The 27,885-nt window shown below is 45.2% G+C and overlaps 1 protein-coding gene across 9 annotated transcripts in view; it reads left to right on the top strand.

Moving 5' to 3' along the window:
* The window catches only part of AGAP1 (ArfGAP with GTPase domain, ankyrin repeat and PH domain 1), a 390,099-nt gene that overhangs the window by 153,483 nt on the left and 208,731 nt on the right, over nt 1–27,885 (top strand). For all 9 annotated transcript variants that reach the window (XM_054069546.1, XM_054069540.1, XM_054069538.1 and 6 more), the window contains one exon: nt 18,749–18,876. In XM_054069546.1, the coding sequence (XP_053925521.1) occupies nt 18,749–18,876 (128 nt within the window). The remainder of the gene's footprint in view (nt 1–18,748; nt 18,877–27,885) is intronic.

Raw genomic sequence — 27,885 nt, 5'->3', positions numbered from 1 at the left:
AAATCCAAAGATATTGTTTGCAATGCTTCGTTACAGTTGATGAGTTCGCTATTGATTGTAACGGAAGTAGAGTCATCCTTCTCTGAGATGAACACTGAAATACAACAGTATTGCACTTTCATCCGCAGACGCTCGTTATGGTGCTGCTGTGCAGGTAATGCACATCGATGTGTTCTTAAATAACTGTTCTTTAATGTTTTCAGCGGTTGAAAACTGATTTGTAAACAGAGGTTGTCAGGATGGTGACTCTTAGCCTGTTGAAATGTGTGTAGGATTAATTGCTCATTTTGCTGTACCCTAATAATAGTTTACAGCTGGTTTGATACTGTGATAAAGCTCGGAATTTCCCAACTGCAGTGAGAATTCAGCCATCCTGCGATGTCACACCCAGCTGTTGTCTGTAAAAATTTGGTCTCTAAAGTGAAGCAGGATTTTGAACGTTGTAGAGTGCTGGTTTTGACTGGTTTGGGCTGTTCTTCTCCCAAGGAACAAGCAAAAGAGAGGAAATGGCCTCAAATTGCACCAGGGGAGGCTTAGATTGGGTACCAGGAAAAAAATGTTTACCAAAAGAGTGGTGAAACATTGGAAGACACTGCCCAGGGAAGTGATGGAGTCCACATCCCTGGAGGTGTTCAAAAAACAGGTAGATATGGCACTTTGGTTTAGTACACACAGTGGTGTTGGGCTGAGGGTTGGACTGGCTGATCTTAGAAGTCTTTTCCAGCCTTCATCATTCTGCGATTCTATCACCTTCAGCATATGGAGCTGTTGGAGTGGGTCCAGAGGAGGCTACAAGGGATGATCCAAAGGCTGAGAGAGTTGGGGTTGTTCAGCCTGGAGACGAGAAGGCTCTGAGGAGACCTGAGAGCAGCTTCCAGCACCTGAAGAGGCTACAGGAAAGCTGAGGAGGGATGTTTTACAAGGGCCTGTAGTGATGGGACAAGGGGAAATGGCTTTAAATTGGAAGGGAGAATATTTAGAGTAGACATAAGGAGGAATTTCTTCCCAATGAGGGTGTGAGGCCCTGGAACAGGTTGTCCCAAGAAGCCATGGCTGCCCCATCCGTGGAGATGTTCACGGCCAGGTTGGATGGGGCTTTGAGCAACCTGATCCAGTGGGAGGTGTCCCTGCCCATGGCAGGAGTTGGAACTGGATGATCTTTAAGGTCCCTTCCAACCCAAACCATTCTATGATTGTCCTGCTTGGGTCAAAGCTCTGGTGCTGTTTGAAGTTGAAGCCACGTGGGCAGGTCCTGAAATTCAGTCCGAAATAAAAAAGAAAATGCCACATTCCAGGGATTTGCTGAATGAGCTGCTCGGTGATAGAAAATAACGTATTACTTTTTAGGTTTCGATATTAGGAATTGGGAATTGTCAAACAAGGGAATTATGATTTAAAAATAGGAGAAGACCCTAATGAGATCCATTTTACTTCACATTTCCCAATTAAAGAATTTGGGGGGGGGAGAGGGTGTTCCTGCTTATCAGAACGAATTTTATCGATGGCATCGGAAATGATTATTTTAATATTTCTTGTCAGCACAGTATTGTAATGACTGTGTAGTGCCCCAGGATGCCTTTTTAATGATTTTAGCCTTCTTCAATTAGCTTGATGTACCATTAATGCATAAGAATTGCTTTTATTTTTGTTCATCGTCTGTTCATAATTGCACGTCTTTTCCCGTTCAGATTTTCTTTGACCCATTTGACTGTGCGCTATGAAATTCTCTGACGTCACAGAGGAAAAGCAAATGTTTGGATCTCTAGAGGATAAAATTTTACTATCGATGCCACTTGCCTCGCTGGGTGTGAAACAAAACGCGTTTCTGATGAACCATTTGGGAAGGGATTTCTGCAGCATCGGGGTTAAGGTGCTGTTAGACCCATTGCACCGGGGGAAGATGCTCTTGGTGGAAGTTTTGACGCATCTTACTGGTCTCAGATACCAGTAAGATATCGTTAAACGCGGACTCGAGAGGTTCTGCCTTGGATGGATGGCGATCGCACACAAATTTTGAAATAAAAATGCCCAAAATAGCAATAAACTGGAATACTGAGGCAGGAGTTTCAGGTATATAGGAGCAGATGCCATTGCTGCCTCCCAGTTTGGACCGTTACCTCTAGTGCTGTGCTGTTGCTGTTGGCTTTGGATGCTTTATTTGCAAATTAAACTGATCTTTTATTATGGAATATGTCTATTGTGTGTAAACATTAACCACAATGCTTCATTTTCAAATCCAAGTACTATCTCCAACATCAGGTTGAACAGCGTGTCCAAAAGGGGGACCTTGAAGTACAGATTATCCATTAAGGAATGCAAGATGACAAATTAATCCTTGTACAGCTGGATTGCGGGGCAAGGCTGTCACTTGCTATCAGTATTATCAAGCCAGCTTTTATAGATGCGCTTTCATTAGGAAATGTTAATCTGTCTAATGGGAAGTAAATAAAGTCTTGGTTCTGTTCTGCTGACAGCTGTTTTAGGAAGAGGCAATATTCATTTTGGCTCTAGGTCCGGCTCGGTGTGATGCTGAGAACAGGTCCTCTGGCTCCTGGGATGCCTCTGGGTTTGGTAAGACGCCGAGGGACCTGCGGCCAGCATCTTCCAGGCTCAGGACTTGGATCACTTAGCTCCATGATTCGTTAGCAGCACTGGTTAGCTCGCCAGAGGGACGTGACGACTGCCTGACTGTGTGCGTTGGCTCAGTGCCCTGGATTTCATGGAGTGCTGAGACCGGAGACCTGGATTTTACCTCCCTCTGTGGGTAACACACTGAATTTGAGGAGTGACCTCATCAGCTGAGGCCTCATTCTCTCACCACCTTCATTCCCAATGCTGACGGGCGGTGTTTCTAGGCTTGGTTATTGCTCTTAAGTTTGAACATCGGTGACATGGTTTAGTGGCAGATAGGAATGGTTGGACTCAATGATCCACGAGGTCTTTTCCAACCTGGTGATTCTATGATTCTGTGACATATAAGCTCTTAAGTGTTCATCAAAGGTTTCCAAATTTCAATTTTTCTTCATTGCATGTGGGGGAAGGAATATCGATAGCTGCCTCGCGTACCTCGGGATTTAAACAAAAGCCAAGCACGCCAACCAGAACAGCCCGGACCCTTCCTTGGCAGTAGGACTTGAGGCCCAAATACAATGGAACAGCCCTTTCTCAGAGGGTTTTGCTGCCTGGAGGATGTGCCTCTCTGGTTTGCTGTCTGTCTCACTGCCAGGATGCTATAACCCAGTAGAAAAGAGGTATTTCTTTACCTGGGTGAATTCCTTGCTTAAATGACAGCAGGTGGTATTCTTTCTTTTCCTATTTCCTGTTGCTCGGGGAAGAGAGGATACATTTTAAGTAGGTGTTAATATATTTTATAAATGGTCTTTAGAGAGTTTCCTTCTGTGCTTTTTGTAACAAATTCACAAAATTCAAAGCGTTTAGTAGTGAAAGTCGATAGGAAAAAAGATACAAATACAGAAATCTGACACAATCTTGTTTTTTATTGGCGTTAGAAATGAGGGTGAGAGGTGTAAGCAGTGCCTTTTAAAGTTTCATGTCAACTGTGTTTCAGAGATAAAACATTGTAAGCACATTCGTGGCGCGTCTTGCATACGTTTAGGAATTGTTTTCCATTAAAATCACAAACTAAAATGGAAACAAATTCTAGAAGGGGAAAGACCTTGAAAATTCCGTATTTTTTAAAACCTCTGCCTTTTCTACAGCAGTTAACTTGGAGAGTTTGTTCCTGGATGTGTTCTGCTTCATCTAATTGTGCATTCAGAAACATAATAAATAACGAATAAAATGTGGGGTTTGTTATTGCCCCACGGTATTAACTTATCCTCCGCTAAATGGTAACCTGGTTGTGTCAGTCGTGTCTGTAGTGAACCCACGGGTTACATTTTAGTCCTGCGTGCCGGTGTGGACACAGACACGACTCTGAAGGGCTGCGATTGCTCTTCTTCAGCGGTGGAGCTTGAGTTCAGTTTTGTAAGCATATCTCCAAAAGACAGTATCTGCTCTCCTTTTCTTGTTAAGCATCAAGCGGCCTTTCTGATCTATAGCGACCAACTACTGCTTTTCTAGGACACAGGGTGTTGTGGATACGAGCCCCCCCGAACGCTTGGCGTTCTTTCCTATCGCGCAGAAACACGCTTTCAATCTTTTATGCTGAGATTTTAATTGTTGTTCCATTCCTGCTTTGTCACTTTGCAGTCTGCGTTACACATTTGGGTCACGGTGGTGTTTATTACCTTGGGAAAATAGAATCATAGGGTCGTTAAACTTGGAAAAGACCTCTAAATTCATCCTGTCCAACACCACTGCGCCTATTAAACCACATCCCAAAGTGCTCTTTCTACAGAGATTTTTAACATCCCCAGGGATAGAGACTCCACTGCTTCCCTGGGCAGCCTGTGCCAGTGCTTCACCGCTCTTGCAGTAAAGAAATCTTCCCTAATATCCCATCTGAACCTCCCCTGGTACAATTCAAGGCCATTTCCTCTTGTCCCATCATTTGTTACTTGGGAGAAGAGTCCGACACCCATCTCAGTTTTTTCCTAATATCCAATCTAAACCTCCCCCGGCGCAACTTGAGGCCATAATAACGCTGCTGCTAAATAGTCTTGCATCTCACAGAGCCCTTTGCTCAGTAGACATAAAAGAAAAACCAGGATAGAGCTATGTGGGATGTCCTGTGGGCTCGACAGAGGTTGAATTATGGAAAAGAGCCCTCTGCTGAGTTTTCTCGTGCTGCAGTTGCTGACGGAGCCGATGACAGTCACGGAAAAAAGCAGTGACAATCTCAACAGTTCCTTTCGAGCCAAGTGACCTGAACAGCGAAGCGACGGCGTAGCGAGTAACGCGGTAACAGCACAGCTGCGAGCAGGGCGCAGTCGGACGCGAGGATTAAACCCAAAAAGCCTGCTGAGTAATACCTGTTGGCAAGGGGATTCGTCAGCTGCCTTTTGGCAGCTGCTAACGGTGCTGTGGTGGAGATCGGCAGAGCTGAGGGCAGGGTTCGGTAAGGGCACAGAGGGCGTCAGCAGTGCCTGAGCTCCTCACAGTCCCACTTTACACCTGTTTTATTGCAGCCGCGTGTCTTTCCGAGTTGCTTCTGTTTTATTTCTATGTAAACTGAAGCTTGTTTGCTTCATTTGGGGGGCAGGCTGCCTTGCTGGCAGGTCCTCATTGCCCTTCCGACTGCTGTGCTCCTTATTGTGCCGTGACCTCTTAATCTGACTCTTCTTTTCTTGATTTTTTTTTATTTACAAATCTTCAAACACGTTCACACCCCATCTGCTGCGGCACAGCCTCTGTTCTTTACTGCATGTCCAGTTCTCAAATGCAGAGGGAGGTGTGGAATGCCTAAAGTGGGATCTCTCTCGTTATCCTCAAGACGTTGTCCCTTAGCCTTTGGTTTTACCTCTCCTTTGTGGGTTTAACTTCAAATCTGTCAGAACAAAATGACTTTTCTGGCTTAGTATTCCTGAATGGGAGAACAAGACTGAACATGCAAGGTGTGGCTCTGTGGCTGCATCATACTCTGGGATTTGTAGCCATCCCTTGAGGTTCCTAAGGATAATCTTTCCTCTTATGTATTTGTTATTTATGGCATACAACGTACTGAAGCTTTTTCGTTGAGCCGTGTCACAGTTTAGCTCTGTCTTGGCCAATTTCAGCAGCTACAACCGAGCAGTTCGGCTCCCGATTCCCTTTTCCTCCCTGCAGGTACAGCCCTTCTTCATCTTTGACTTAAGACACTCCACCAGCTCGAGGATGGCCGTGATTTCTATAGGAATAAGCGTAAGCATTGCCATTTCTGCATCCCAGCGCCCCGTGTTATCACTGTGAGAGGAAAAACTGTCCAAAAAACATGCAGTTAGCTTTCAGAAAATGAAGTTATTTAGGTGAGACTGAGCTGAAGTGAGAAAACCGATTCTACTTCAGCTCGAACCACAACGAGCTGTCAAACAAAAACCTATCAAAACTTTACATATTATTTATTGCATTTATATCTGTGAGTTTCTGCACCTTTTTGTCTGTGCCTGGGTGTATTTGCAGTGTGTTTAGTAACATTAAAGAGAATTGCTTGCTTTTTCCCCTTTGTCTTAAAGGGGTGCTTTTATCTGAGCTATGAACGTTTAAAGGCGGTGTAATAAACATAATCCTTTTGTAATGGTCTCTGTTGTGTGACAAACACATTTTAAACATCAAAGTTTATTGTTAGCGTGGATTGTTCTTCAGAAAGGATTTCTCAAACGCATTGCAAATTGTTCCCTTTCAACTAATCCACGTGCATATGCAAATCCCATTGGAACTGTTTGCTTTCCTGGGATTAGCACTTGTGTGCTCCCAGTTTAAAATGGGAATTGTGTGTGTCAGGAAAGCTGGAGCAGGTGTTGGCATTAGTTTGGGGAATTCCTATGCCAGAAAACATCCAACACTGCCACCAAGTTTAAAATGCATGTTTTTTTCCTCATTCTCCTTAGAGAATCTTTAATCTAATAGGGTATAATTTCACTTTGAAACTGAAGTTTGATCTGCTGAGGTTGCTTATGTGCTTCCGCCTTAGTGTTGCGGAAGGGAACGTGTGACCACTAAAGGGGGAAGTTTTGCTTCTTCCCACTTAGAAATAAAAGCGTTTGTAACATGGTTTTGATCAAGAGTAAATACAGTGTGGATTTTATCTGTAGGCTGTTCGTATTATTGCAGTTTTTAGAGACAGTGGGGTTGCCCCGTGCGCTGACCAGATGTAAGCGTGAGTGCTTACCAGGCAGCTTTATTTCCTGTCGGTCGCTGGGGCTGGTGGTGGGTGGCCAGGCCCACCACGGGAGGGTGTTGGAGGTGCTCCTTAAGGGATATAGATCTTAGTTGGATGCCGTATTGAGATAGGGTAGCCATTGGCCATTTGGGCATCCTACATCCTTTGCGAAGGCTAAAAAGATCCCTTGAATCGTGGAATTTTAGAACGGTTTGGCTTAGAAGTGACGTCAAAGCCCATCCAGTTCCACCTCCTGCCATGGAACCATGAACCAGGTTGATCAAAGCCCCGTCCATCATGGCCTTGAGCACCTCCAGGGATGGGGCACCTATGACTTCTCTGGGCAACCCTGTTCCAGAGCCTCCAGCAAATTTGTTTGGTGTCAGCTGGTTGCTGCCAGTGGACACCGTGGGTTAATAAAGCATTTTGAGGGGATTTAGGTTAAAATACCTGTGCTGTGCTTTCCGGGCAGTTGCCACCCACTTTGATGCTGACAGGTGGTTCGTGTAATCTGCTTGTCCTTTTATTGCCATGGCATGTGCTTGTAGGCCTGCAAATGTCACGTCAATGAGCTGGCTTCCACCCAAGCTGGCTCTAAACGTCTGGAGGATCAGTAAGGAAGAGGTGAGGAACGTTTCCAGTGCGGTGTAGAAAGTTGCCTTGAAGAGCTTTTGCTTGCTGGTTTGCACCATGGCATCCGTGATCTGGGGGGCTGGGGTGGGCTGAGAAGTGGTTTCTTGGTGGGTACCCCAACAGGCAGCACGTCTGACTTCACTTCATTATCTGCCGATAGTTTGTAATGAATGTGGAGGTGCCAAGCCGGGCTCTGGCCCTCAGTTTGTTGCTTTTTGTCTCCTTTTGATTTCAGGTTTCTTTTTTCTCTGTTCCCTTTTGGCTTTTGATTTATCGCCCTTGAACAAAGTTTTTCTGTAGCTTCCAAAACTTGGAACTAACTTTTTAAGGAATCTTACAGAGATAGAAAGAGAAGGCAGGGTTTTGGGGCATGTTTCAATCATCCATCTCAAGTGCTCTCCTGCTTTTTACAGCAAACGCTGCATTCACTCGGGGACCTCTGCGGAGAAGTGGAAAAACCTCACCCAGTCATTTGGTGCCCATAGACATGAGTTTTGCCGCTGTGACTCATCCGGCATCGCTGCTTAACAAAAAACCCTTGCAACGTCCAGATTATTTACAGTCATCTCGCTGGGATTCATTTGTGCGTTACGCCTACGTGCGTGATTGAAGCCTTAATTTCCAGCAGAGTGTCTTCCGAGGAAGAAAGTCACCTGTGTCCATAAGGTGTCCTGCAAGGGGGAAGGTGCTGTAGCCGCGGGCACAGGATGGAGCCGGCAGCACCCGCTGCCGGAGCGCTCCTGCGTGGACAGGAGTTGTCCCACCTGGGGAAACCAGCACAGTCCCTTTGCAGTGGGATTAAAATCAACAATTAACGGAACGGGGCGTGAAGCAGATGTGGCAGGAAAAGGGAGATTTGTTTTCATGTGGTGGTGACACATTTATAATTTGTTTGTGAATTATTTGTGCGTTGTTTGTGGAACAAACATCATTTATCTTGGGCTTTAAAAGAAGCGTTTAGGACTCGTTCTCAGCCAAGGGAGAACTGTCAGCCAGGCTTTGCGAAGTTGCTGTCAACCAAAGGGAAAGCAATGCCTCGCTCGGAGCATGAGCGCTGTCGAGTCACCGGGGGGAGCTTTGATTCCAAAGAAGAATTGTTACACAGCTCATGTAAGGCTAAAAAGCTATTAGGATGTTGTTAATCCATCTATGAACACGTATTCTGTTCCCCTTCAGTCTAACAGACCCCAGAATCACTAAACACTCAAGACACTGCTGTGTTTGGCACCTCCTGGAGTGTCTCACCGCGTGCATGACCTTTGAAAAGGCTGAAGATGGCTTTTGGAGTCACAAAAACAACCTTACGTTGAGAGCTTGAAGAAAAACAAACCTTTGCTTGTCTGCACTTAATGAAGGAACATTATTGGCAGATGCTAAAGAAATATTTTATCCATAGAAAATTGGATTTTGTGCATAAAACTTATTAATAAAGTCAGGTTATTGCTGGTTTCTGGTCACATATGCGACTCCAAGAGAGGCAGTGTTCTAGTGGGCTTCTGTTAGTGATACTTGTGTATAAACAGATTTGTGAGGAGTAAATCAGCTTCAGTTTAGCATCCATACAATTGACTTGCTCTCATCATTTATGTGTCTTCTGATGGGTGATACCATCGCTTGTGTCTTAGCCGTCATAATTTACAGTCTTTCGGAAAGGTATGTTTAGATTTAAGCTGTGCCATAGTGTAACTAATGAGAAATATGGGAGATTTATAGCACTTGGTGATTGATTGGATAAGGTCTTAGACATTAATTGAAACCTGAGGGCTCCCTGCTGTCTTTCAGTTTGAAAAAAATATCTTTTTGGACAAGCAAAAGTTATTTCTCTGTAGTATTTTGGAAGTACTTTTCATGTTTATGGAAAACAAGGTTGGTCAGAAATGTTTTGCTGTGAATGTGGGGAGGCCCTGGCCCACGTTGCCCAGAGCAGTGGTGGCTGCCCCATCCCTGGAGGGGTTCAAGGCCAGGTTGGATGGGGCTTGGAGCAACCGGATCCAGTGGGAGTTGTCCGTGTCCGTCGCAGGGGGTTGGAGCTGGACAGGCTTTAAGGTCCCTTCCAACCCAAACCATTCTATGATTCTATGAAATGGAAAGATGGGAGGTTGGGAGTGGTTTTTGTAAGCTTGGGTGACTGCTGTGTGTTCATAATCCCCCACGGGAACTGGCGAGTTCGTAGCAGCACCACTGAGCTGTTTCACCGTCTCAGTGTGACTTCAGTTGTCTTCCCTTGGATTGTGCAGTTTGGCCTCGATTCAGTGTAGGAGCTTGGCTGTCGTCAGCAGTTGTGCTTCCCTTCCCTGTCCCTGTTTAGCAGAGAAGCGCTCAGGCCCGACTGTTGTGTGACAAATTACCTGGATAAATACTTTACATTAATCTCTCCGTTTCTAACACCGCTGAAGCAGTCATCTCTAAAGAGGTGGCGCAGCTCTCTTCGTGCTGTCATTCTGTAAAAGCACCGTTCTTGCTCAAGCTTAGTCTTGTGAAAATGTCTATATTTTCCCATTAAGCGCTTAAAAAGTAATAAAACTAAAGCCATTAGCCTTCACTCGTCAGATCTGTATCCAGAGAAATATTCCTCGCTGCAATAAATCTGATCAAGTCTTCGACATTTATATCATGCGAATTCATTCTCTGGAAATGGACCTTTGAAGGTAAATTGCGTTAAGTAGGGCAGTTTAAATTTTTAATACAATCTTATTGTAACTGTTAGCAAATGATTAAAGTGTAAAGAGCGAGCTTATGAGTTTTGTGAGATTTATGTTAAATGCTGTAGGATGCTTCTGCTCCGGCCAGTTACTGCTTTTATGGCAGCTCAGCGTGCGTCAACCCCGCAAAAACAAATAAGGAATTTAGCCTGTAGTAATGGAATCATGGAATCGTTTAGGTTGGACAAGACCTTTAAGATCTTTGAATCCAACCCTTAACCTAACGCTGCCGAGTCCACCACTAAGCCGTGACCCTAAGAACCACATCTTTAGTAATAGAGTCGATTACTTCATATCTGCTCTTGGATTTGTGGAGATGGTTTTTGGAACAGGATTTAGTTCACCTGCGTCACCTGCAGCCGTCTTGGTAGCAATAAATTTCCCTGGTTTTCGAATTTGTGTGTCCGAGAGGCGGGTTTTGGGTGGCTCCGTGGGCAACGAGCTCATCAGTTCAGATGTTTGATTTGGTCTTATTTAGATCCTTGGTGGTTTGGTTTGAGGAAGGCTTTCTTTGGAAGTACAAGAACGTTGTTATATGCTTTGATTTTGATGGTGAGCGATGTATATAAAGTGTTTGTGCGTCGTTTGGATGTTGCTGTAGTGTCATTGTTGGGATTGCTTCGCATGATGTTCATGCATTGTAACTGAGTTCTACATAGGAGGTGGTCACCTTCAGGTGCAGCTGCATCAGTATTGCAATAGTGAGGTTTGATTATCTCCAAAATACCTCAAATTCTTTACTTTTAGCAGTTCTGCTGGGACGGGGTGATGGCAATGTGTATGGATGGTGCTCAGAAGCCATCCGGCTGCTGTTGGCTGGAGGTGCAGCACGCCGTGAAGACAGAGCTGCTGATGTTTCAGGCCAGCAGCCAGGAGGCTGCGGAAGTATTGTCCGTGAGGCAGAATGCCTGATTTCTTTTCGTTGTTTTGTTTGTTTGTTTGTTTTGAGGAGAATACTCACATCTTGAGGAATAATATCCATATTTGTATCGAGAGAAGTAATATTTTTGAACCTTTGTATTTAAAATTGTACCTTTGTATAAGAACTAAGAGGATTTACGACTTGATTCCGTCATGATGGAAAGATCATCAGAGCTTACTGATGTACCGAGCAGGTAAATCCATGCACAAAAGTCTTCACCTGGGTTTCTGACACAGTTTTAGCCACATAAATCCTCCTGCCATAGGCTTCAACTTGCAACACAGTTCGCGTACAGAAGAATAAAAAGGTTTATTTTTTCAACTTCTATAGCTGTCAGGTGCTTTCCAGATAGTTGAGTGGATTTGTTGGCATATTTGCTTACCTTATCTTGAGAGACAATAACATGCATCGAAGTTGGGAATAAGTAATATATGGTGTTAATCGTAGTTACCTGTGGAGGGAAAAAATGTATTGGCATTGATTAGAGACATTTAACACTGAGTCTTATTTGTAACTGTACTTTCGTGTCTGGTGAAGCAAGAACAGTTGTTTCGAAGAGCCAGTCCTGAATTACATATTTCATGGGATCATGGAATGGATTGGGTTGAAAGGGACCTGAAAGTCCATTGAGTTCCACCTCCCTGCTTTGGGCAGGGGCACCTTCCACCGGACCAGATTGCTCCAAGCCCCATCCAACCTGGCCTTGAACATTCCAGGAATGGGGCAGCCCGGAAGGTTACTAATTTCGTGTGATGGTTTTGAAGCTCTTTCCTTCCCTTGCAGTTTTAAGAACTAAGTAAATATTTTGACCTTCTGCTTGTGGAAAATGAATTTTTCACGATTTTTATCAATTAAATAGAGAATTGGATTTTTTTTCATGTAAGCCTCGTTAATGTTAATTCTATCGTTATTAAAAATATCACCATGGCCTTTGGCTGTGCAGGGGGGGTGTCCTTTTCAAAGGTGAAGCGCAGTGCATATATTGCTTAGCCCTCCTTAGAAATCATTACCTTATCAAGCATCTTGTTTAGTGCCAGTGGCAGCAAGGTGACTATTCCATGCCTTTTTACACAGAATTCTCTTGACCATCTGGAAAAGCTCATATTGGCACAAATGTTACTCTGACTACAGGTTTGCAAAGAGAATTAAGATTTAGATGAAAAAAAAAAAATTAAAAAATTTAAAAATCAAACTTAGATTCAAAATTCTAAATTTCAAAAAGCCAACGTACATTTTCAGAGGTCTGTCTGTTCCTGTTAGCAGGAGCGTTTTGGTTTCATTTCAAACGAATTCTTCCCATTTTACAAATCCCTAATGGGTGATGTGCTTTGAACGGGGCCTTTCCACCGAGATGCGCTGCTGGTTGTGGCTCGCAGCGAATGGTGAGCGTGAAGGGCATTGTTTTAGGGAGAAACGAGATCTTTGTGTCAACTTTAAGGGTTTTTTCCTTCTTCCCTGCAATTAAAATAGGTATTCATAGTGTTTGTCTCGTGTGTTACAGACCTCAGAGCATCTTCCAGTACTGAAAGTGGTCGAAGGAGGAGTGGGGAGGGGCTCTTGATCAGGGAGGGCAGGGACAGGATGAGGGGAGGTGGTTTTAAGCTGAAAGAGGGGAGATTGAGATCGGATATGAGGAAGAAATGTTTTGCTGTGAGGGTGGGGAGGCCCTGGCCCAGGGTGCCCAGAGCAGTGGTGGCTGCCCCATGCCTGGAGGGGTTCCAGGCCAGGTTGGATGGGGCTTGGAGCCCCTGATCCAGTGGGAGGTGTCCCTGCCCATGGCAGGGAGGTGGGACTGGATGGGGTTTAAGGTCCCTTCTGACTCAAACCACTCTGATCCTGTTGTTTTTCAACAGCCACAAGCGTTCGTACTTCAGCTGAGAGCTATTTTTCGTCAATAAGGGGAAGACTACTTAGCGTGCTGCTTTTGTATTCCACCTTTTGCACAAAGTGACAGGTTTTAAACGCTGATGTTTACTCCTCCTTGGACACACGGTTCAGATAAATGAGATTAATGGTCTTATAGATATTTCCGTGATAAACCAATTTTTATTGAAATTAGTGGTAACCTGAGAAGGCTGTTTGCGTCTCCTAAATCATAGAATAGTTTGGGTTGGAAGGGACCTTAAAGATCATCCAGTTCCAGTCCCCTTGCTGTGGGCAGGGGACATCCCACTGGATCAGGGGCTGCCCAAGGCCCATCCAACCTGGCCTTGAACACCTCCAGGGATGGGGCAGCCACAGCTTCCCTGGGAAACCTGTGCCAGTGTCTAATCACTCTCATGGGGAAGAAATTCTTCCTCATGTCTGGTCTAAATCTGCCCCTCTCCAGTTTATACCCATTCCCCCTCATCCTATCACCCCAAGCCTTTATGAACAGCCCCTCTCCAGCTTTCTAAATACACGGTGCTTTTGTACCAGTGATGATTGAGAAGAGAAATGCCACCAGGTGTTACAGATCTTGTTTGTCTGGAGCCTTCTCTTTCTTTATTTCGAGTGAAACACAACAACGCACCGAAGAGGGTGCAGCGGTAACTGTTTGCTGCCTTTCAGGAAAGAGGGTGATGTCAGGTTGTTGATACCTCCGGACATTTTCCATGGCCATTAAACAGGGAAGGATCAGGTTTCGGGCAAGACGATGTTTCCTCAGCGCATCTATTGTGCGATGCTTAGGCACCTTTGTGTTTTCAGTTCTTAGAGGTTTGGAGCTAGATGAGACGGTCTTACCTTGCGTCTTGAACTTGTTGTAAGGAGTGTTTCCCCCCCAGGTCTGTGCCTTTCTTGTCTCTACCCTTGAATGAAGCTGTGCTAATGAGATTGGAGAGACCCGGCTGCCCCCGCCAAAGCGGCCCCGCACTGCACGAGAAGTTGACATGTGAACAGCCCTTTGAACCAAGGAAAGACAACTCTGTCAGAGCAGTTACTCTGGCAACAGTATTTCTAATGGTGATTAGCTCCCAAACGGAGCACAAAGAGGGGTCGGTTCATTATGGAGGCGCAGCTCTGGGTTTTGGGATGAGGAGGCGACAGCGAGGGAATCTGCTTTTCCGATAGTCACGCTGCCGAGAGGGGGATAGGAAAGCTTTGTTTGGGGGAGATTAGTGTATGGGTAACTTTCTTCTATGTGCAAATGGGAACGGAGGTGGTTGGCGATGCAGATCTGGAGCGCTGGAGCTCTACGGCTCAGAGCCTGCTGGACCAGTGAGCTTTCCTGCTCGGGGGTCCAATCCTTCCCGTAAACCAGCCAGGAGAAGGTGTTAGGAGCTGCTTACCAATGAGTAGTTCGACTAACAAAAAGTTGTGTTGGAGATGAAAGCGGCAGGGGGTTGGAAGGTTAATTTTGTTTCGGTGAGCTAGGTCAGGCATGGATGAAGAGGCATTCAAGTCAAGAGCTTTCTCTCCAAACTTGGACGTTTTATTCGTCTGGCAGACCAGGAATTTCACATGCTTTTAATTAACAAGGCCTTAAAGCGAAATAGAGCTTCTAGTCATTCTGGCTTGTGAAATTAAGTTTAAACGTGTAAAAAATAAGCCTCACTCTTCCCCAAAGACCATGTATTTGCTAAACGTCAGAGCTTTTGGTTTATGACTAAATATTCCGGGCGTATCCCTGTTTATTTACAAAAGAGTTCTGAACTTTGCAGGCAAATTTTGTTTAGCTTTTCGTACTATAGATAGATGGCTTACAGTAAAATCTCTGAAATCGATAGCTTTATGAGTTTATAAAAACAAGAGACTGTCATTGCTTTTTAAAAGCAGGTTGAAACGCGTACAGCTTTCTTGATTGCTTTTGGTATCTGCCACATAGATTAAGTCAGAATTCATCTGTTTTCTAAAGCAAGCATTTTTACACTAAATTCAGAAGCCCTGAGTCATCTTCGGGATGAGATGGAACCTGAAAGCTCTGGAGCAAAAATATTTCTGCTTTCTTATACTCTGTATTCAGTGTACAGAGCAAAGTTTGTTTTAATTGTGGAGCTTCCTCTGGACTGACATTGCGATTACAGGCGCTGCAACGTTAGTCCAAAGCTTTTGACTCTGAGCGGTTTTAAATCAGTTAATGAAGTACACGAATTGGCAAAAAGATTCTTGGGTATGGGCAGAGCTTAAATCAGGCCTTCCTGTAGAACAATTATTTCTTGCCTGATGGTTTCAGTGGAGATCCCACGCCGCCCCTCAGCTATGGTGGTGGTACTGCCTTTTGGGAGTAAATCCTCCTGCTTGTGGATGTACTTTGATCTCAGAATACCCTGAGACATTTGTTCCTAAATCCAGTGTGAGCCTATGTACCATTCTGGAAACAAAACTTGTTGGTTTAAGGATGTTCCCCACCACCGCGGTGGGGCTCACGAGTGGTCATGTTGAGTCCTGAGAAAGATGTGGTAACAGAAACAGGTTTGGGGGTTGCAGGAGCACTACAGCACGGCTGTTCTCTGCATCTGGTATTTGTTCTTCTAATTATGGTGTGTTTCTCTCTTACTACATAACCATTTAACCGTGGGTTTTTTCCTCCCTAACTGCTGTCTCTGAAGATGTCAGCAGCGGGAGTTAGCAGATCGGTGGGGTTTTCAGTGCCAACCATTTTAAGTTTTGTGTATTTCAGGGCTTTCTTCTGTGGAACAGAAGATGTAGCAAATGCGAATTGGCAGCGGCACTGCTGAGGAGATGTGTGCTGAACCCCTTTTATTGACTTCTGATGGGCAAGATTTAGGTTTCATCTCTTCTCGTAAGGTAGCTTTAGAAAGAGCACAGTAGGTCTTTTGGCGGTCCGGTGGTTGCCCAACAGATGATCAGTCACGTCTTTCATATGTTGCAAACTTTGAAGGGTCCGGGTACTCCTTTCGGTACTTCTGAAGCTCCTGCCACCATCGTACGTGAGGGCAAGTAGCCCTGAGCACTTGAATATCGGATGCAACCTAATTACGAAGGGACAGCTACGCCAGGCAATGAAAGAAGCCACACCTGGCTGGTGTCTCAAAGGAGAGCGAGTTGGCCCGTGAAGGGAGGGGGGAAATCGCGCTCCGATGGCCCCGTTAGACTTGTTGCCGAAACGGAGTGGGAATTGAGAAGGTTTGGCAGCTCAGAAGGGGTTTTCCATTAGGGGGTACGTCATTTATTTGACAGAGGGGATAGCCAAGAAATTTGAGGCTAAGAATGGTCCATTCCAGAATTTATAGCACAGTTTTAAAGAGGGAGCACTGGATCTTCTGCTGTAATGTTGCTGTTTCTACAGGATAAATCACTCTTCGTGCTGCTCTGTGTAATCTATAATTTCCAGCTTCTTTGTGGATGGCTTCTCACATTTATAGAGTAACCATTTGTGCCGGTTTTCCTTTAAAATATTTATTTATTTCTTGTAGTACAGCGTTCAGGTCGTGCGCTTGAGTAGGTGAGTTCAGAGTGCTTTGGGTATTTCTGCCTTGTGCCTTCCTGGAGCGATCATTTGGCGAGACTTCATTGTATGTGTTAATGCGATGCTACAGACACACACCTATATTCAGGTTGAAGGAAAGTGGTAAATATTTTCCTTGACTAATTACCTCTCCCATGTGAGAGGTGAAGCTCTTGCTGAGAAGGTGGTTTTCATTCATGTGTGGTTTTAGTTCACTTTTGGTCTTAATTTAGGTCTTTACTGCTTATGATGGAGACAAATCCATGTGCCTATGTTAAAATCTGACCTTCGGTTTGCTCTCTGCATTCACTAATATGTGTTAAAATATTCTAATGTATGGCTTTCCAGGCTCCAGATCAATAAACCAATGGGTCTGAAATGACAGAGTACTACGATATTCCTCTGTAATTTAAACATGATTAGCTGATGAAGGTTATGATCAATATGCCAGGGGAAGATAAATTAATTGATATCATCCTTTCAGAATGATAAGGGGCCTATTGGAGGTGGGATGTAACTAATGAAGCTGCTTCTTTGTATATATGAGCCATTTTTTATACAATGAATTCTCACTAAATCATGGTTATGCTATCATTCATTTATATGAAAAACATAAGGCTTGGACCAGCTTGTTATTCAAACCGCATTCCTTTGAGAAGAAGTTGTATGCTTGTGCTGCTAAACAATATCTCTGCCTGTGTTTCAATGTATTGAGGAAAAATAATCTCGGAATTTACATAAAACATAGAATCATGGAATGATTTGGGTTGGAAGGGACCTTAAAGCCCATCCAGTTCCATCCCCTGCCATGGGCAGGGACACTTCCCACTGGATCAGTTGCTCCGAGCTCCATCCAACCTGGCCTTGAACACCTCTTTGTATTTTCCGAACGAGACAGATTGAATGCTGTTGGTTTAATGACAACAGGTTTCTGTGTGAGTTTTTAATTAGACGCCAATAGTTGGTGCGGTTGTGCCTCACTGACCTGTTTTGGTGGAGAAGGGTGTGAGTGACTACAGGCTCTGTTGCCCGGGTTTCACGAAGAGCTTCCCTTCGTGAAGTTCACTGCGTGCAGGGAAGCGAAACTTAGAGAATTTGCAGAATCGTATTTTGGGTTTGACTTGGAAGGGGACTGTAGGAGTCCTCTTAGTCAGTAGAGGTTTTGACGAGCCACTTCACTGGTCTCTGTTTCCAAAGACTGAAATTATGTTTACTTTTTTTAATTAGTGACCCAAAAGGTAGGCAACACATGTAGTGTGAAGGACCTTATTTTTAAGTATTTATCACCTAAAAGGAGCTTTTTCCAAAAGCCTCAGCTAAACAGTGGAATGAACTGAAATTCCAGTGTGTCACCGGATGAATTTCTGAAATAGTTAGGCTTTTCTAAATTGAAAAATTATAGGAGAGGTATGGAATTTGCTGCATTTTAGATCAACTGCTTCTGTTTTTTATTGGGAGTCTGCTAAGCTGTAGATACGAGATGTCAGTGACTCTGATCCCTGTCTCGGTTTGATAAATGCTGCTTTTTGTTACATGTTGTAAAAACTTTCTTAATAAATCACAAAGTAAACGCGTCATTTTTCCAGCTGCGTTAGCGCTGTTAAGTAACTAAAGCTAAAACTAGGAATGGGGGTATAGCTTCTTTCCTTAATGAATTTGAACGGGATGTGCTATGTGCACTGGGGCACCGGTGATGGCATCACTAATCCCACTATTCTCTATCAGGGACCCTTTATGATTTTTATTATTGGGATTATTGTTAGATTCAAATGCTGTAAACTTGTGGTTTAAAGCAAACCTGCTTGGGCTGCGAGTGACGGCTTTCCTAAGGAACCGTAGGATATAGGATGCCTTCCAGGATTGTGTACCTAAGTAGCACCGAGGTGCGTTTGAACTAGGTTGTTAGTGCAGCGTTGCTCGTGTTTATCTTCTGTCTGTAAAGGGAACAGCTGAAAGAGGAATGGAAAATGTGTGCAGCTATAAGCTTCCTTTTTTTGTAAGCACGTGGCAGGCTTGTTACAGCATTCCTGGCGTTGCTTTTTGTAGCGCACACACCGCCTTCTCCCTTCGGCTGGGGTGTTGCTGGTTCCCTGGTGCTCGCCTGGTGGAGCGGGAGTTCTGGGGCAGTTTCATCCCAGTGGAGAACCGGGCTGGAGTCTCACGTGGACCATAATGTGGAACACCAGCGTCTGTCATCTCAGCTGGGTGTATTGCAGTCCGTTTGTGGAGCGAGCTTTGGCAGTGGACGACCTTGGCTTTTGTGCGTTCCGTGTATTATTGACGTCCTGTATTTCACCGTGTGTGCCGTACCTTACCTGCCTCTGTGTCTGCTTTGTCTTTAGTTGCGCAGAAGATCGTTGCAACAAGGAAGAAGCAGCAGCTCTCGATTGGACCCTGCAAATCTCTACCAAACTCTCCGAGCCACTCCTCCGTGTGTTCTGCCCAGGTTTCTGCTGTACATATCAGCCAGGTACGGACGATACCAAATGCTTGAAAAGGGAACTAGTAGACTGCTTTGCATCTAATGCGTTCAGTGCCAGCGCTCCTTTTGCTGCTTGTTAGGTAGTGGGCACTTTTTAAAGGTATCAGGGATCTGTAGTTTGAACCAATATTTTTTTTTTTCTTTATTTGGCTTTACTTTGTTCCAAGAAACTGCTGCGGTAAAGTAGTTTGGCTTTAAAGCCATCTTCGGTGGCACTGATTTATACCCAGCAGCCTGCGGTTCTGAGCACGCCGATTGCTACAACGGCAGGACTTGCTGTGCTGTGGTTTAAATTTGCCTCACGATGCTTTTGGTTATTGTTCTCATCCGGTCGTGTGCTGAGCGATAACAGCCGCTGTATCGCAGCAGTGGGCGCGCTGGAACTCCACCTTTGTGAGCACCGTGCGCAGTTGTAATTGCCCGTCTCTGTCACGCTCCATTGACACGATTCCCCTTTAGCGACGTAGTGCGATGTGCTGCTGTCGCCTTGTAGGTAATATGTAAAACCAAAAGGAAACGCTGTCTTCCTTGCGGCACGAAGGTCTTGATGGTATTTTTGTAAACACAGGGTTAACACCAAAGGTTTCTGCCTTGCACAGTTTTTCCCCACGCACAGTAGGAAATGCACTGTTCTGTACTTCCGTTGTGTGCCCCTTCCTCAGTGTCTTCGTTTTCTGGTGCTGGGATGGTCTCTGGGTGCACTCCCAGGCAGGGCGGCTGTGACACTGCCATTCTCATCCGAGGCCTTTGCCGCTGCTCTGGCCATGCACTCTCGCTCTCAGCAGATGGAGATACAGGGCTGTCATTTTGATCCTTGGTCTGTGCTCGGAGCTGTGGCCTGGTTTCCCGATTTCCGATCAGAAGTGTCCAATAACCCCCAGCCTTCCTGGCAAGTTTTTCAGGCTAAAACCACAGAATCACAGAATGACCAGGTTGGAAAGGACCCATTGGATCATCGAGTCCAACCATTCCTAACACTCCCTAAACCATGTCCCTCAGCACTTCATCCACCCGTTCCTTAAACACCTCCAGGGAAGGCGACTCAACCCCCTCCCTGGGCAGCTGTTCCAGTGCCCAATGACTCTTACTGTGAAGAATTTTTTTCTGATATCCAACCTGAACCTCCCCTGACGGAGCTTCAGGCCAGTAATACATCAGGTCTTGTAAAGCTGTGTTGCAGCCTTGGGCCACCCGTGTGAGGTTTTGTTCTATCTCTGGACCTTTCTCCCACACTGAGCGTGTTTGCTTTTTGGCAAAAAGCGCTGAAGTGAAGAAGTGTTCTGTCCTTGCGGAAAAGGTTTGGTCGTCTTTTTTTTTCCCTTCAGTTCTTTTCTTTGGTTTGACATGTTCCTGTCTTCTGAAGGCACTCTGGTTAGAGTTATACCGCGGGTTGAAGGCTCTGGTTCTTCTGTGGTCATAGTGACTCGTCGTCTTCTGTGCTTTGATGGAAACTCCATTTTGGTCTTAGAGCTCTTTGCTGTCACATCTTCTGCCTCAAGCTGCAGAACCCTGTCCTGCAGAACCTCAGGCTGTGACTGCCACTTCTGCTGATGACACCAAAAAGAAACACTGACCTTCAGACCCCCACCTTTCCAAAGCTGGTGCTAAGGTGTGCAACTCTTCTGAAGGACCTATGTGCCCTCTGGTAAAGTACAAGTTCCTCATGTGGAAGAGGTTCTCCCCTTTGCTCTTGTATGTCACACTGACCATGTTGCCTCAGCCACTCTCTGACCCGTTCATTGCCACCAGCGCTTGGCTGTGTGGAATATTTTTCTTCCAACTAGTTTCCTCCAGGCATCGGTGCATGTTCATACTTTTAGACCGAGAGGAGCGATGCTGCTGTAGGGTCTGTCTGATCCCCCTCCCATTCGGAGGAGAAAGAGGAAAAACCCTGTCACAGCAATGTGGAGGGTGAAGGTCACGGTTTCCAGCACTGACCTTACTCTTGGATCCAGGAATGATCTGGTTTACTCAGTCTGCTGTTGAGTCTATAGTTTTTCAAGACTTTCTGGACGACACTTTGTACAATGCAGTCTTGGGCAGCTCCGTCTCTGTGTTCGGCATTGTCTTAAAGCAGTTGCGGTCATCCTTCTTGTTAAAGAAGTTTGTTTGATGAAGAACATCAAATATCTAGGTTCTCACCAGTTTCCTACCCAAGTCTAGTGTGGAAGCCAACAGCAAATACCGAATTCTTTACCTTTACCTGCAGAGCAGACTTCTTACCACTGATAAGGACTGTTTGGGAACATAAAGACGAGAGAGCTTTTGTGATAAGGATCCCTACAATCTATTTCAGTAAAAATGAAATCATGTTCTTTACTGCCTTTTCTAGCTGACATAATTATCTAAGGGAGACAATTGCAATACCAGTCAAAGATGTCTGTCTTCTGAGACTGATGTCACGCCTAAAAGCATAGGCCATAAATCTGTTTCATGTCTTATTGCCTTTGTGCTACACTTAAAGGCAGTACGACCTTGTTTAAGGAAAGGAAGCTGAATCCTTACCGTGGACTTGAAAGAACTTTGCAACTGCAATTCCAAGTTCAAGATGATCTGGGGGAAGATTTACCACCTCTGATCTTGGCTGGAAGACTGGCTGGTGTCTTGCCCTTTAGAACATCTCTTTTGACATAATGATGTTTCACTGAAGGTTTCCTCCGTGAATCAGAAATGTTATCCTTAGAGTGCCCTGCCACTTGCATTCGCCGTGGGAGTGAGGGCCTTCACAAGCAGTGGTTGCACAGATCACTTCAGATAAAGTGAGATATCGTTCCTTCTCTGGTTGGATCGCTCTGGTGATCTAACTCCTGCAAACTCTCCAGAGAACTCTGCAGTCCAGCGCTGAGGCTGGACTGAAAAGTGTTTTCCCCTCATGCGACGACAAGCTGAGAGAGTTGGGGTTGTTCAGCCTGGAGAAGAGAAGGCTCGGGGGAGACCTTAGAGCAGCTTCCGGTGCTGAAAGGGGCTCCAAGAAGGCTGGGGAGGGGCTCTGGATCAGGGAGTGCGGGGATAGGATGAGGGAGAAAGGTTTTTAAGCTGAAAGAGGGGAGATTGAGATGAGATCTTAGGAGGAAGTGTTTTCCTGCAAGGATGAAGAAGCACTGGAGTAGTTTGCATAGAGAAGTGGCTGCCCCATCCCTGGAGGTGTTCAAGGCCAGGTTGGATGGGGCTTGGAGCAACCGGATCCGGTGGGAGGTGTCCCTGCCCATGGCAGGAGGAATGGAACTGGGTGGGCTTTAAGGTCTTTTCCAACCCAACCCATTCTCTGGTTCTGGGCAGCACCTTTGCTCTCCTAGGAGATTTCCATTACACCTGGGAAGGGTGTGCAGCTCCACGGACACTTCACTAAACCGCAGCGCTGTTATGGCTGCACAGAAGCATGCTCCATGCTGCAGATCTGTAAAGATGCATTATTTATGCTTGTGCTATGCCTCCATAAAGTTTTTAGTGCAAAGTGATTGTCTAAATATGCAAATTAAACTATTAAAAGCAAAGCACAGTCAGCTTAATCATCCATTCTTTTACTGTATATGAGACTTGATTATGGATAAGTACTAAATAGTAAGATACAATTATCTTATTTACAGTGGGGGTCATTTGGGATGAAAGATTCTGTTGTAATCTTTTGGGCACTTGAATAAAGAAGAGATTGTGTTGCTTAATGAGCTTTTACCTCTACTTTGTCACATAATTCCAAAATGATAGCTAAAAGAGAACTGAAAACAATATTTAATACTATTGCAACTTACATCATAACTCTTTTGTATTTACAGGGTCACTTCTAAGTAATCTCTAACATTTATTTTAAATACACTTTTTTATAAGTGTATGTGTGTGTATCATTGAATCATGGAATGGTTTGAGTTGGAAGGGACCTCAAAGCCCATCCAGTTCCAACACCCCTGCCATGGGCAGGGACACCTCCCACTGGATCAGGGGCTCCAAGCCCCATCCAACCTGGACCTGAACCCCTCCAGGGATGGGGCAGCCACCACTGCTCTGGGCAACCTGGGCCAGGGCCTCCACACCCTCACAGGAAAACATTTCTTCCCAAGATCTCATATCCATCTCCACTCTTTCACCTTAAAACCATTCTCCCTCATCCTGTCGTGAGATGGAGGGATTCTAATGTGTGCCAAGGGATGAAGTTAAACTGCTAAATAGGTGAAAGCAAGACAACTGTTAGAAGATGATTTGGTGTTACTGCAGAGGGCTAGACTTGCTAGAGTCTCTGGAGTCATCTGTCTGGGCCTAGGTTTGGAAGCTGGAGTTGTGTTCCATGGCAGCACACTCACAGCTTTCTGGATTTTCCTGAGGTGAAGATGGAGCCATTTCCTCCATCATCTGTCTTCAGCGGTCGTAGAATCATAGTGTGTCCTGAGTTGGAAAGGACCCTCAATGATCATCAAGTCCAGCTCTTGTCCCTGCACAGGACAACCCCGGCATTCACACCGTGAGGCTGAGAGCATCGTCTAAATGCCTCTGGAATATTATGGGGCTTGGTGCTGTGACTGCTTCCCTGGGAGCTGTTCCAGTGTGTTCCACCACCCTCTTGGTGAAAAACCTTTCCTTAATATCCAACCTCACCCTCCCCTTGCACATCTTCCTGCCGTTCCTTCTGGTCCTGTCATTGGGCACCAGATACGAGCGATCAGTGGCTGCTCTTCCTCCTCCCCTTGTGATGAGGCTGTAGACTGCGATGAGCTGTAGCTGTGTTCACCAAAACCTCTTGGGTAAATTGGAGTCTCATCTGTAATGGTTTCAGATGAAAGACTGAGATAATGTTTCGTTCAAGAGAAAAACGTGTCCCGACTGAAGGATTTTCCATGAGGCCTCTGTGTTTCTCCAGAAATGCCTTTTTCTGTGCTTTCCCCAAGAGCAGAAGGTGGGGACAGCCAATGCAGTCTGTCCTAGGGTATGTAACCTATGTTGTTGGTCAACACTCGCTGTTCCCCGGCTCCCTGGCGCCCCGGCAGTCTCTTGCGTGTTCCAGAAGGAGGACCTGCTGCCTACATTTTCTCCCCAAGCAGTGGTTAGAGATGATTTTCCTGCAGGGCATCTCCTATATCTGGGGACCAGAAGGAGATGCTGATTGTTTGTATTGGGTTATTCGTAAAGAAGAAAAAATTTGGCTTTGTTCTTCCTGTACTCTCATTTAGCGGATCGGCCTAACGTTTGTGCTGAGTGAGCTTTGTGAATCATTGGGCAATACCAGAGAATTTCTAGAAGATAAAAGGGGAATGTTTTGCTGCCCTGGTATAATTGGCCAGTCAGGAACATGCTGCCTGCAAATCTGAGCTTAAGTCCAACCTTTTCTTAGTGCTGAACTCTACACCATGCCAGGAAAATTACTCTCCGGTGTGTTTTCTATGGAAATCTGAATTGTGTGAAAGCTTTGAAAGTGGGGATTTGACTCAATTCAGTCCTTTTTCTGCACAGAACTGTGGACATCGCATACAAAGTTTTGGGTTTTTATGAGATTCCGGTAGGAATCGCGTTGCAGGCTTTAACACTTTGATTAGCAACATTTGCCTTTGGATTGACTACCTTGACAGGACAGATTTGGTCAAGCCAGGCCAGGGTGATAGTTTCATCTGAGTTCTTGTCTGTAGTGACGATACTCTGCAAAATCTGTGCTTGCTGCCATCACCTTAAGTTTTTAATAGCTTCAGTCTCTGTGGCAGCAAAGCTGGAAGCTTGTGTAGATACTGAAGGTACACATTCACTGGCCCAGGTTGCCCAGGGAAGGTGTGGCTGCCCCATCCCTGGAGGTGTTCCAGGCCAGGTTGGATGTGGCTTTGAGCAACCTGGTCCAGCGGGATGTCCGTGCCCATGGCAGGAGGATGGAACTGGATGATCTTTAATGTCCATTCCAACCCAAACTGTTCTATGATTTCTGTAAATGGAGTATTGGCCCTTCGTACGAGGTCCATCCTAGAAGTAACGTATCCTTGAACTGAAAGGCTTCCAGGGTTTTCTCCAATGTTTTGAAGTTCGTTGACTGCCATCAGCCTCTGTATCTTCCCAGCGATAAGGAGAGACAAGGCTGTAGCTGATAGCTGTCTATCCATTTCAGGATAGACATGCTTCCTTAATGGAGACGGTAAAATCTGTCGCCAGAGAAAAACCAAACAGGCACGTTTTGAGGTAAATGGTTCTACTCTAGGTTTGCCCCCCTCGAGTCATTTGGTTGACTTCTGTCCATGTTGCTGTGACACTGCTTAGAGCAGTGACTGCAAAATGGCCCTTTTTGCTGATGTCTCAGGTGTGTCCAACTCTGGAGAGCAGCTTAGTGGGAAACCATGACTGCAAAGGTATTGTTGAACTGTGTGGTGTCCCAGTGGGTGTCAGTGTGCTTATTCGATTGGTTTCGACTGCCACAAATTTGACCGGTGTGTCTGTAGTTGGGCTGTAGTGGTTTTTTTGGGGAGTTTTAACTATTCTATGATTCTGTGCTATTCAGTATGTGTTGGGTTCCATGTAAGGAGGGCTGTTCTTTGGATTAACCAGCTTGATTTTTATGACTTGGGGCAAACGTTCAGTTCTTTGAATTCCATTTATGGCCACGTGCCCTAAATTCTGTACTGCACGCCAGTGAACTTGTTAACAAGTGCTTGCGTACTGATAGCTCCTTACTTGTCTCGACATGGCAAGGTCTCCAGACTTCTGACAACCCGAAGGAGACCACTTCCCACCTCAGCAGCCCTTTAGATGCAGATGTTACCAGGAACATGGTTTCCTAGTGCTCGTCCGGTTGCAGTTTTCATTGTTTTCACTTGTAAGCCACATCTGAGCTCTTTCTTGTCAAACCCATTCTCTCAATTCAGGAGTTTCAGAGCAGTTTTATATCTTTGTTAATTATTGGCACCCTCAGTACGAGCTGGAGCTCGTTCAGTATTGCTGACCATGCTTTTATTCTGTGGAAGCCTTGAAATTGTCTACTTTTAAGTCTTTTATTAAAACAGATCATTTTTTTCCAGCCAGTGGATTTGCCATGACTTGTTTTGAAACCATTTCTGAGTTTTATTGACAAAGTTGGAAGTCCAGTGGGGTTTGCACGTGTGAAGAGAAACATTACCTGCGGGACTTCTTTCATAGAAGTTGGCTGGACGGGAATGTCTGTCTTCGGGCACTGGAATACCCGAGGTGTATTTGTTTGCCTTTAGGAGTTACTGTCTCTAGGAAAATAAATCACTTCCAAATCCATGCGGCAGTGCATCGCTGCCGTGAGTATTAAATGGTGCTGTAAGATGACAGAAGATTCAAAAGGTAAACTATTAGGGAATCCTTTCTGTGATCTGTCTGGGACAGAGGCCTCCAGGGTGGAGATCTGTTACCTGGTTTTAGTTAACAAAAGGTAGAGGCACACACCTATCGAGTTGATCAATATTCTGAAACAGAACACAGCTGTATCCCTGTATTTTCCACAGCGTGCGGTTCAAATCCTGTCATCAGTGTACAACATCTGAATCTTTCCTTCTTGCCTTTTTCTCTCCTTTCTGTAGAATAGGCTTCTAAATGTTTTGAGGCATGACCCTGTTGTGATCTTTCTTCTTTTCTCCCTCTTCACTGCTTATTGTCATCTTTTTTTTCCCCTCTCCTCAGGCAAACCTTGCAGCTGCATGGCTTTAATCTTAAATGTGTTCAGTGCCTTTTCCCATTAATGTTACTTCCTTAGATTTCCTTCTCCCTCATTTCCCCTGTCCCGGTTCGCTTCAGTCATGGCCGAGCGCACAGTAGGTCCTCCCCAGTCTGGTCTGAAAGCCGTTCTTTGACACCCGCATCTTTGTTTCCTTCCCAAATGCTGGTTTACAGCTGTTGAGTTTCCAGATGTTGTCCTCCTTTTGTCGTCCTCCTCCTTTCTGACGTGTCCAGTGCTTTGAGTACTTACTTCCAGAGTCTTTGGCTGTTTGAACTTGGGCAAACTTTTGATGATGACTTGAGAAGTGTCCTTGTTACTGGTTGTTTTTTCATTACTTTCTTTCATGCACGAGTCTTTCCTTTGGTTCTTCAGAGAGGTAATCTCTGGCTTGTAGAGGTTCAGTGTGTCTTCATACAGGTCACCCTCTCTCCTGGGTGTGTTACATGGCATCTCGGTAAGATGCCGTGGAAGAAGGGAGACCAAGTGTAGGGTTAGTTAAGGTCACTTCTTCCCAGATTGTGCTGCTCATTTCTCTGGTGTTACATTCTCTGTTAGGACACTAAAATGATGATTTTGGCTTGCATTCTTTCATCTCTGTTATTATAGATGTAGGCCACCTCCAAATTCTGCTTGCTGTGTCCTCTGGCACTTGAAGGTCTGTTGGAAGATCTCTCTCCAAGTCCTCGCTTTCGGTGCCTTTACCTCCGGCTTTCTGGCAGCCACACTTCCCCATTTCAGTGAGAATGAAGGGAAGATGAAAGTTCGTGCCCTTTATATGTCAATGTAAAGAAGGGAAAGAGAAGAACTTTCTCCACCAAAAAGCCCATTTGCTGTATTGTCAGTCCTGTCCTGTCGCACAGAAATAAACTGGGGAACGGGTTGTTATTTACAGAGAAACAGTGACTTTGAGAAGTGTTGATGGATTTCTATCTGGATTTACCGGCCCTTCAACCCAAACATGAGCTGCGTGTCTCGTGTCTCTTCCTCTTTATCCTTCTCTTCTTGAATTTAAAATATAACAGCTGGAAGAATTGCAAGAGGACTTGAAATCACTAGGATAAACTTCAGCTGGATGATAGAAGGGTGGATTCTCTCCTACTTGGTTCTCCTTCAGAAGTTTCATTTGGAGGGCTCACCTCTGCTTGCAACTCAAGGTCCTGGTCCTTACGCTGACCTCCAAAGAGTGCGTGAGAGGTCCTGTCGTGCTGTGGGTGCTTTCCCTGTGTGGAAGCTTTCTGTGCACGTAGGATCCGTCACCAGTGTAGAAGCGATGCTGAAGAGTAGACATTGGAGTGCTTTCTTTTCCCGCTGAGCTTTACCCAATTAACCTCCCCCCAACAGCATTTAAGATGAGC

The sequence above is a fragment of the Cuculus canorus genome, chromosome 6 (assembly GCF_017976375.1).
Source record: "Cuculus canorus isolate bCucCan1 chromosome 6, bCucCan1.pri, whole genome shotgun sequence".
Taxonomy (NCBI): Eukaryota; Metazoa; Chordata; class Aves; order Cuculiformes; family Cuculidae; genus Cuculus; species Cuculus canorus.
The sequence above is the reverse complement of the archived record's forward strand: the minus strand, read 5'-3'. Positions and strand labels throughout refer to the sequence as shown.